At 39.9% G+C, this 9,979-nt stretch overlaps 1 protein-coding gene across 1 annotated transcript; it reads right to left on the bottom strand.

The window, feature by feature from the left end:
* Nucleotides 1-1,134: 1,134 nt before the first annotated feature.
* On the bottom strand, nucleotides 1,135-9,540 carry LOC121265665 (disease resistance protein RUN1-like). The gene is made up of 5 exons (XM_041169354.1): nucleotides 8,862-9,540; nucleotides 8,330-8,691; nucleotides 2,993-3,729; nucleotides 2,589-2,861; nucleotides 1,135-2,424 (listed from the first exon to the last, which is right to left on the bottom strand). The coding sequence occupies exons 1-5, from the start codon at nucleotides 9,350-9,352 to the stop codon at nucleotides 1,135-1,137; spliced, it is 3,153 nt and encodes a 1,050-aa protein (XP_041025288.1). The 5' UTR covers nucleotides 9,353-9,540.
* Between the last annotated feature and the right edge of the window lie 439 nt (nucleotides 9,541-9,979).

Raw genomic sequence — 9,979 nt, 5'->3', positions numbered from 1 at the left:
TGAGTTGAAATTTATGAATAATAATAAATAGTAATAAGATAAGTTGAGATTAGTTGAAGTGGTTTTTTAAGTTTTCCTTTTAATAGAAAACTGAAAAGAAATAAAAGGAAGAAAAATAAAATCTATGTATATTTATCTACGTTGAGTTTCAATATAAATGCAGTTTTAAGAGAGTACTATTTATTATCTTTTTAATTATTATTTTTTATTGTATTCCTTGATACGGTATATAAACAATTGAAAAATTAATTGTTATATATAATTCTTTATTTATTTATTAATCATTTGATGTTACGTCCTGAATGTTGGAAATGATGATTGTTACAGAGATTATGAATAATATTTTCTTTTTCCAAACAAGTTGGGAGGACTTTTCTATGTTTTCTTTCCATTAGAATACAAGGCAAGGAGGCATTACCACTTTCGGTCTAATTTACTCTAATTTTGGGTTTGAGCCAGTGAAGCTGTAATTCATGAGATATGTGAAAATGTATTTTGATGATGCAATATTAACTCAAAAGTAATGTTTTGTAAAATTCTAAATATACAAATATCGCGCAGATTTTTTATAGAAAGTTGGATCAATAATAAAAAAAATGTAATTTTTTTTTTTAGTTGTAAAGTCTCCTTTTTCACAAGAAATTTATAGAAAACTTGTTGCTTAATATTTGTATATAACGTTACTCTTTAATCAAAATGAATAATTTAACCATCAATTGCATTGAAAAACGATCAAATGCATTTATGAGAGGACGCTGACATGTCCACCGACAAAGGCTACCCTCCTAACATTGCATTTTGCACTATGTTCTTTTTTTTTACAATATTTTTTAAATCCTTTTAAACAATTTTTTTTTTCTTAAAAAAAAACACAAACTCGTTAAAAAAACAAATCCTTAACTATTAAATAAAACAAAAACAAAATATAATTTGGTAGAAATTGTCGGTAGACATCTTTGGTGACTTCGTCATTTTCCTTAAAAAGAAAAAAAAGTGATAACACTCATTTCTTCTTCTTTCTTCTTCTTCTTCTTCTTCACATGATGTTGTTAGCAATGATTATTGTTCTTCTTCTTCTTCTTCTTCTTCTGCCGTGTTTGGCAACGATTTTGTAATTAGGACAGTAATGCCGGATTACCCTAGGATCATCATCATCAACATCATCCGTGTTGTCGAATACAAAATGGACCCCCAATCTTTTATTAAATTTATCCCCTCCTCTATTCTGCCTTTGACTACAAATTCAAGTGAAACTCGAAAGTAATCCCCTGCATTGGTCTCACCCCGTCCCTTCAAGTTACCACTTGGAACACACAACAGCCACATGACATCATCTGATTCCAATACTCTGCGGGGGTACATCAGTATCCATTCATACAATCGACCATTGATATAGACCCTGATCACATTGTCATGACAGGGCGACGGTCTAAAAGCATCCAATTTCAAAACAATACCGATAACCAAACCTGCTAACTTGGCTTTTTTAGGTGGAGGCATTCGGAAACACATCTCATTCTCCCTACTTTGATGCCGAAACCATTCTGGTAACTCCCCTCCTCCAACTTTTATTCTAATTCCGATTTTTCCACAGAATGTATATACCATAGGAATCATCATCGTTAAATTATCGATGAAGGATTTGCCACCAGTACTTGCATTCATTTCTCGAAGCCCCTCGCAATCCTCCAATCTAAGGGATTGCAAATGGATAAATCTCGTGATACATGCAGGGATGCTAACGAAATTGTTTCCTGATAGATCCAAGAATTTTAGCGTGGAAAGGCAATGAAGACTCTCGAGGAAATCGACTTCTACTAGATTACAGTAAGAGATGTCCAACTCTATCAAAGCTGGAAACCCAACAGAGAGCCTCATATCTTCAATTTTGTTCCTCTTTAACGAAGCCAGCCAGCCCAAACTTGATGATGACGACGACGATTTTTGAAACCTTCCGAGGTTTGTGCAACCCCAAAGACAAAGACACTTGAGACGTGGCAACTTAGAAATGCTTATAGGGAGATCTCTAAGCTTCTTGCATGAATGTATTTTTATCCATTCAAGCCCAATGAGATATTCAACTGACGAAGGCAGTTCTTGAATGGGACTTTTGAAAAAAAGAATTTTCCATAATCGAGGAATTTCTCCCACAATATTTGGAAATTTCTCAATACTTGTGCCCACATGACATTCTAGGAATTGAAGACGTGGCAACTTCAGGTTAGGAAGACGTCTAAGTTTAGAGCAATTTCTAACATCCAAACTAGACAGTTTGTTTAGAAATCCAACAGATTGATGAATCTCAACTAAATTACAACAGCCTCTAAGATCCAACCCCTCAAGATTTGCCATCATTGAGGCATCAGGGATGCACGTCAAGTATTCACAGCAAGAAAAATTTATTTTTCTCAAATTTTCACAAACCTGGAAAATAAAGATGAAAGGACCAATGTATCAGCTTCCAAGAATTACATATATAATTTAAATTTTTTGCAAGAAAATTTTTTTAAAAGAAAAATTGATCTAGACATCTGAATTCTTATTTTAAAATCCAGAAAAGAGACCAGAGATTTAGATCATAACTTTACCTTTATTCCTTCAAATTGCTTGATTTTACTGTGACACATGTTGAGAGTAACAAGTTTCTGAGGATGAAAATTGGATGGCAAAGATGGTGACGGGTATCCAGGCCAATCAAGCAATCTTAGCTCATTAGACAAACTTTTAGGACCCTCTGAAAAGCATGCATGACGGATTATAAGCAGTCTAAGCCTTTTCATTTTTGTAAAGGCTCTAGGATTCAGCAAAATATTTTTTTGCCCGGGCAAATCTAGCTTTATGCCTTGAATTGCATTAGTTCCCTATAAATCATAGAACAAGTGGACGACAAAATATTAGGACTCAAGTGATAGAAGAAAATTGATAAAATTATATATATTTCTTCTATTGAGTTTGCCTAGAAAACAGATTGTTCTTCCCATATCGCTCTTACCATGTTTTCAATTAGAACGTGGAGAATATCCTCATGAGACCATAATCGGCTAGGCTTTCCTGGCTCATCGGGAGATTCTTGATGAACAATATTCCTACCCATCAATTGTATCACGTCATGCATCTGCAATTCGTTTTCATATCCAACATGCACCAAATATCTTTCAGTGAGAACTTGTATTCCAATAACTGGATCAAAATCGCTTGCTTCCAAAACTTTAGTTACATAATCTTTCTTTTGTCCCTTAAAGAAACACGCAATATCAAGGAAGATAGCCTTCTCATTGTCCTCCAGTGCATCAAAGCTAATCTTAAGTATTTCGTAGATCTCTTTATGAAGACTTCTTTGTAATTTACATATTGTGCTTTCCCATTCAGCTTTGCTTCTACGATATGGGAGAGATCCCAGCACCACTAGAACCAAGGGAAGGCCCTTGGCGTACTGAACCACGCGATCCATGAGCATCTCATACCCTTTTTCAGGATAAGATTTCTTGAATGCATGCCAACTAAGAAGTTGAAGCGCATCAGCATGACTTAATCCTTGGACCTGGTATGTTCTTTCTACCCCATGTTTAACTAGAACATGTTGATCTCTAGTTGTAATAATGATTCTACTTCCTGGACCAAACCAATTCTTATCTCCTGCCAATTTCTCAAGTTGTTCCAACTTATTGACATCATCAAGAACTAAAAGAACCTTCTTATGGCAGAGCCTCTCTTTTATTACATTAATTCCTCTATTGACAGAATCATATCCTGCACCAAATCAGGGATTATTGACATACCAAATCAGGGATTACACCAAATCAGGGATTACACATTTCTAGGCATACGTTACACAATAATATTTTCCTTATTTGTAAATTTCCTTACTTAGTTTCATTGTACATCTATATAATCTGTACAAAGCACAATACAGAGTATGAAGTTGAGTTATTCAAACACGTCTCCCTCTCTTTCTTAACATGGTATCAGGCTAGGTTTAGGTCTTACAAAGTCATGACTGAATCCTCCAACCCAACCCTCCCTTCCCTTTACATTCTTCACCCCTCAGATTCCCCAAGCTTAACCCTTGTCAATGGCCTTCTAACCGGCGACAACTACCCCAAATGGCAAAAAGCCATGACACGAGCTCTCAATGCCAAAAACAAGCTTAGTTTTGTCGATGGCACTCTCAAACCCCCTGCCCCTAACACACCCGAATACACCCAATGGAACCAAACAAAGGACATGGTCCTTACCTGGATCCTTAATTCTATCAGTCCCTCCCTTGCCAATTCTCTTGAATACCATACCGACCCACGTGATGTTTGGGTTGATCTTTCATCCCGTTTTTGTCATGGAAATAATGCCCGAATTTATCAACTCAAACGGGCCCTTTCTTCCCTCAACCAAACAACCAATTCAGTCCATGATTACTACAACCAAATCAAACAAATCTGGGATGAACTTAGTCATCTCCAACAGAGCACTAACCTTCAAGCCTTCCAACAGCAAGCCGAAGATGAACGGGTGTTCCAGTTCCTCCTCGGTCTCAACGATTCCTTCGCCTCCCTCCGCACTCAAATCTTAGCCATGGATCCCCTCCCACCCATAAGCAAAGTATTCTCCATTTTATTTCAGGAAGAGCAACAAAGGTTGCTCAACATTCGGTCCCCTTCATCGGACACCATGGCCATGGCAGTTCGAGCTAGTGGGCGCCCAAAAACCCCTTTCAAGTGCACGGCCTGCGGCAAAGAAGGACATACCCGAGACCGATGTTGGACCCTAGTGGGTTATCCTCCTGGTCGTAACCCGAGATCCAAGACCCAGCCCTCTGTTCTCGGTCAGCCTCCATCAAGCATCAACCAACTTGCCGTTGCTCCATCGACCTCGAGTCCGGTACCTGGTCTGTCACCGGAGTTATACCAGAAGCTCCTCGACTTGCTTGTGCCATCCCCGTCTCCACTCGCGCCCTCCACGGTCAACTTCATTGGTAACATTTCTTCCCCTCAAAATCTTTTTCCCTTCAATCGGCGCCTCCATTGGGTGGTAGACAGTGGCGCCAGCCACCATATCTGCCACCACAAGGAAGCTTTCTCCGATCTCCATCCCTTAGCCACTCCCCACTCCATTCGGCTTCCCACGGGTCAGGATATCCCAGCCGAAGGTCTCGGCACTTGTATCCTTTCTCCATCTCTCACTTTAACTCAAGTTTACTTTGTTCCCTTTTTAACCTTCAACTTATTATCTGTTCCCCAAATTGCCCTTCAAAATTCTTGTATTATTACTTTCTCTTCTAATAAATGCTTATTTCAGGACCCACAGTCGATGAAGCTGATTGGAGCGGGTGAATTATGCAATGGGCTTTATGTGTACCGTCCTGAACCCCCTATAGTTTTTGCTGCTCAATCTACTGCTAATAAGACTCTATGGCATCAACGTCTAGGTCATCCCTCCAGTTTTACTATCCCTAATGTTTTAGATTCCTCTTGCATTCTCTCTGATTGTGATGTTTGTGCTCGTTCAAAGCACACAAGATTACCCTTTCCAAATTTTGCTAATAAAAGCGTTTCTATTTTTAATCGGATTTTTTGTGATATTTGGGGTGGATATCATACTTCTTCCTTATGTGGAGCCCATTATTTTCTTACAATTGTTGATGATTTTTCTCGCACAACTTGGCTATATTTAATGCGTTTTAAATCCGAAGCTTACACCCATTTAACGCATTTTTTCTCTCTTGTCAAAAATCAATTTAACACCACTGTTAAAATTATTAGAACCGATAATGGTCAAGAATTCCTTTCTCATCAATTTCAATCATATCTTCGTGATCATGGCATTATTCATGAACGTACCTGTGTTGAAACTCCTCAACAAAATGGTGTTGCGGAGCGTAAACACCGGCACCTTCTTAATGTTGCCCGCAGTCTCCGTTTTCAAGCACACTTACCCCTTCCTTTTTGGGGTGATTGTGTTCTCACTGCTGCATATCTCATTAATCGCACTCCCAGTCGCACTCTCCAAAATAAATCTCCCTTTGAAGTTCTCTTCAACAAAACACCCAACTACGACCACCTTCGTGTGTTTGGATGTCTTTGTTATGCACAAACTCTTCGTGCTCACCGTGATAAATTCTCTCCTCGTGCTACTAAATGTGTCTTTCTCGGCTACCCCAGCAACCACAAAGCATACAAACTATACAATCTTGATACTCAGTCCATTTTCTATTCTCGTGACGTCACCTTCCATGAACAACAATTTCCTTTTCAAGATATTCCAGACATCTCTTTTTCTCCTTTCCCATCTCCCATCATTCCTCTTCCTGTCCCTGAACTCATTCTCCCTACTTCCCAAACACCTCTTAATCCTTCTCAATCTCCACCCCCTCCTTCACCTGTATCTCGTCCTCGCCGCCACACTACACGGCCTACCTATCTTAATGACTACATATGTCCCACCTTACATACAGAGCCCACGGCATCTTCATCTGCTTCTATGGCTTCAGGTACTGCTCATCCCTTATCTGCCTTTCTTTCATATTCCCGTTTTTCTCCCTCTCATATTACTTATTTAAATGCTCTTACCTCTTGTATTGAACCCTCATGTTATTCTGATGCTATTCGCCATCCTCATTGGCGCGAGGCGATGTCCGCTGAACTACAGGCACTACAAGCTAACTCTACTTGGACTCTTGAGCATCTTCCACCTGGTAAGAAACCCATTGGATGTAAATGGGTTTTCAAAACCAAACTCAAAGCCGATGGATCCATTGAAAGGTATAAAGCCCGATTGGTTGCCAAGGGCTACACTCAAGTTGAAGGTCTTGACTATCATAAGACTTTTGCTCCGGTTGCCAAAATGACTACCGTCCGCTGCTTATTGGCAATCGCTGCTACAAAAAAATGGATCATTCATCAACTCGACGTCAACAATGCTTTTTTGCACGGCGATCTTGATGAAGAAGTCTACATGAACCCACCACCTGGTTTTTGCACTCAGGGGGAGACCCGTGTTTGTCGACTCAGAAAGTCCTTATATGGTCTCAAACAAGCCTCCCGCAACTGGTTTTTCAAACTAACCACTGTGCTTCTTGATGCAGGTTTTCGTCAATCGCAGGCCGATCACTCATTATTCACCCTTGTCACCCACACCAGCATCACTATTGTTCTTGTGTATGTCGATGACATCTTAATTGCTGGCAATGCTCTTTCCCAAATTGATTTTTTCAAGAACCTCCTCTCCACTCACTTCAAAACCAAGGATCTTGGCACTCTCAAGTTCTTTCTTGGCCTAGAAGTTGCACGTTCTTCTGCAGGTATTTTTTTGAATCAGTGAAAATACACTCTTGACATACTTTCTGATAGTGGTCAACTTGGTGCCCGAACTGCCTCTTTCCCAATGGAACAACATTTGAAGCTTTCCACTGAAGATGGCTCTCTTCTTCCTGATCCTAGCATTTATCGTCGTCTGGTTGGTCGTCTCATTTACTTGACCATCACTCGACCTGACATTGTTTATGCCGTCAACATTCTCAGTCAGTTTATGCATGCCCCTCGTGTTCCTCATATGACTGCGGCTACGCGTGTTCTTCGTTATCTCAAAGGGACTCCCGGCCAAGGCATTTTTTTCTCTTCCTCCAGCACCACACAAGTCACAGCTTATACTGATTCTGATTGGGCCAGCTGCCCCACCACACGTCGTTCCACCACAGGTTACTTCATCCAGCTCGGTACCAGTCCGATCTCGTGGCGTACAAAAAAACAGACTACCGTTGCTCGTTCTTCCGCTGAAGCTGAATACCGCGCCATGGCTGTCACCACCTGTGAGCTCACCTGGCTAAAGCAACTTCTCACTGATCTCGGCATCCCTCATCCCGAGCCATTCAACCTCTACTGTGACAATCAATCAGCTCTTCACATTGCCCACAATCCAGTGTTCCATGAACGTACTAAACACATTGAGATCGATTGCCACATCACTCGTGATAAAATTCGATCCGGTCTCCTCAAAGCAGTCCACACTTCTTCACATGAGCAAATTGCAGATGTCTTTACCAAAGCTTTAGGCCATGATCTCTTCCATCATTTCTCACGCAAGTTGGGCATTACGGATCTCCATACACCAACTTGAGGGGGAGTATTGACAGAATCATATCCTGCACCAAATCAGGGATTATTGACATACCAAATCAGGGATTACACATTTCTAGGCATACGTTACACAATAATATTTTCCTTATTTGTAAATTTCCTTACTTAGTTTCATTGTACATCTATATAATCTGTACAAAGCACAATACAGAGTATGAAGTTGAGTTATTCAAACACGTCTCCCTCTCTTTCTTAACATCCTCTATCCTCATTTCCAACCTTTAAGTTGGTATTGCCCAGGGTCTCAGATAGAAGTGTTTCTTGTAATTGAACAAGGCCGCATCGCTCTGTAGTTTCTCGTACGTTAGCAAGAAAGCTGCAACTTTGAAATTGATCAGCAAATAAGTTATATACAGCGTTTGCAATAGTTGTTTTACCTATTCCTCCAATTCCATGGATTCCAACCATGCGAACGTCTTCATACCCAACACTCAACAACTTACTCGTGACATGTATGTGAGAATGTAATCCGACTGGGTACTTCGCAACATCTAAAAATGTGCACTTCAATATTCTATCTGATATCTCTTCAACAATGCTCTGGATAAAATCGGACTCATGCCTGCATGCCATTCAAACAGGACAATCGAGAAATCATACTGTTACATATCAAAAGCATTTCAGGATCAATCTAGAAATTGCTAAGAAGAATCTGAACAAGGCTTTCTTTAGTGCCACAAATATAGAGGAATTAAGAAATGAAAGGTAATGCAGCAAAAATTGAAAGCGTACCCATTGTTCAAATGCCAACCGGACAAATTGGCTGCCTCTTTGAGAGCCACCTTCCACCTCAACACCCTCTGCATATCATCCTTGAATTTCTTTTCATGCATATCCATCACTTCTCCAAACTGTTTCCGCACATCTGAAGGATCCACATCGTGGAAAATGGGTCGAACCATTTGGCCCATTGATTTCCGACAGTCGAGAATCTTGACGAGTTCATCTAAGCACCACGTGGAAGTGGCATAGTTCTTGGAGAAGACGATGATGGAAATCTTAGATTGTTCGATGGCTTCCAAAAGTACTGGGGAGATTTCGTCTCCCTTCTGAAGATCCACGTCATCTCTGAAGGTTTTGATCCCCTTTATAACGAGAGCGTTATATAGATGACCGGTAAAGGTATTGCGGGTATCTTCCCCTCTGAAACTCAGAAACACGTCATGATTACATTGAGGGAAAGAAGAGGAGGAGGAGGAGGAGGAGACATTTGGGATGGCCATGGAAGAGATTGAAACCTTGCTAGCTTGTTTGAAGGAAGAATGGTCAGAGTTATTGAGTGCAGAGAGACATGTGAGTAGAGAGCTTTATATTAAGGAAGTGGATCAAGATGGTTTGAGTGGTTCATGAAATTTCCTGGGCATTACCGAAGAAGCTGCTACTTTCAAACTGATAAGCAAATTTCTTCTTCTTTGTCATAAAAAGGTATGCATTACGCGTCGCTACGAAGAAAAACTTGTCCTCGACTCCTCGGTCTTTTTCTTTCCCAATATCTCTGTGGCTTTCGCCGAAGGATCCAACAAAGATCACAACACTTTGCTTTTTCTTCTTATATAGCCTTTTCTCCCTTTGCTCGGAAAAATTATGAGCCTGATAAGAATCCATGGTTTGTCGAGTGAGTACCCACGCGTCTTTTCTTTTTGAGTACCTTTCATTACATTTCTTTCAATTTTTATCTGAAAGAGTCAGCCAAACCTGCACTTATCTCGAGTTGGAGTTTATGTTTTGGAAAAATTCATTTCCTCAGTCGTCAATATTTTATAAATAATAGTAAGATGATAATAAATAATATGTAAATAAGAATAAATAAGTAGTTTTCAAATAAATGAAGCTCACAATTAATTTGTTGC

The sequence above is a fragment of the Juglans microcarpa x Juglans regia genome, chromosome 5D, assembly GCF_004785595.1.
Source record: "Juglans microcarpa x Juglans regia isolate MS1-56 chromosome 5D, Jm3101_v1.0, whole genome shotgun sequence".
In the NCBI taxonomy this organism is placed as follows: Eukaryota; Viridiplantae; Streptophyta; class Magnoliopsida; order Fagales; family Juglandaceae; genus Juglans; species Juglans microcarpa x Juglans regia.
Note: the sequence above shows the minus strand (reverse complement) of the source record. Positions and strands in the feature narration are given on the sequence as shown.

Excerpts from the sequence above, each read along its gene's own strand:
- LOC121265665 (XM_041169354.1), bottom strand. The coding sequence starts at position 9,352 with ATGGCCATCCCAAATGTCTCCTCCTCCTCCTCCTCCTCTTCTTTCCCT. Across the intron at positions 8,692-8,861 it reads GGTTGGCATTTGAACAATGG|GCATGAGTCCGATTTTATCC; the intron begins GTACGCTTTCAA and ends AATGGCATGCAG. Across the intron at positions 2,862-2,992 it reads ACGTTCTAATTGAAAACATG|GGAACTAATGCAATTCAAGG; the intron begins GTAAGAGCGATA and ends TATGATTTATAG.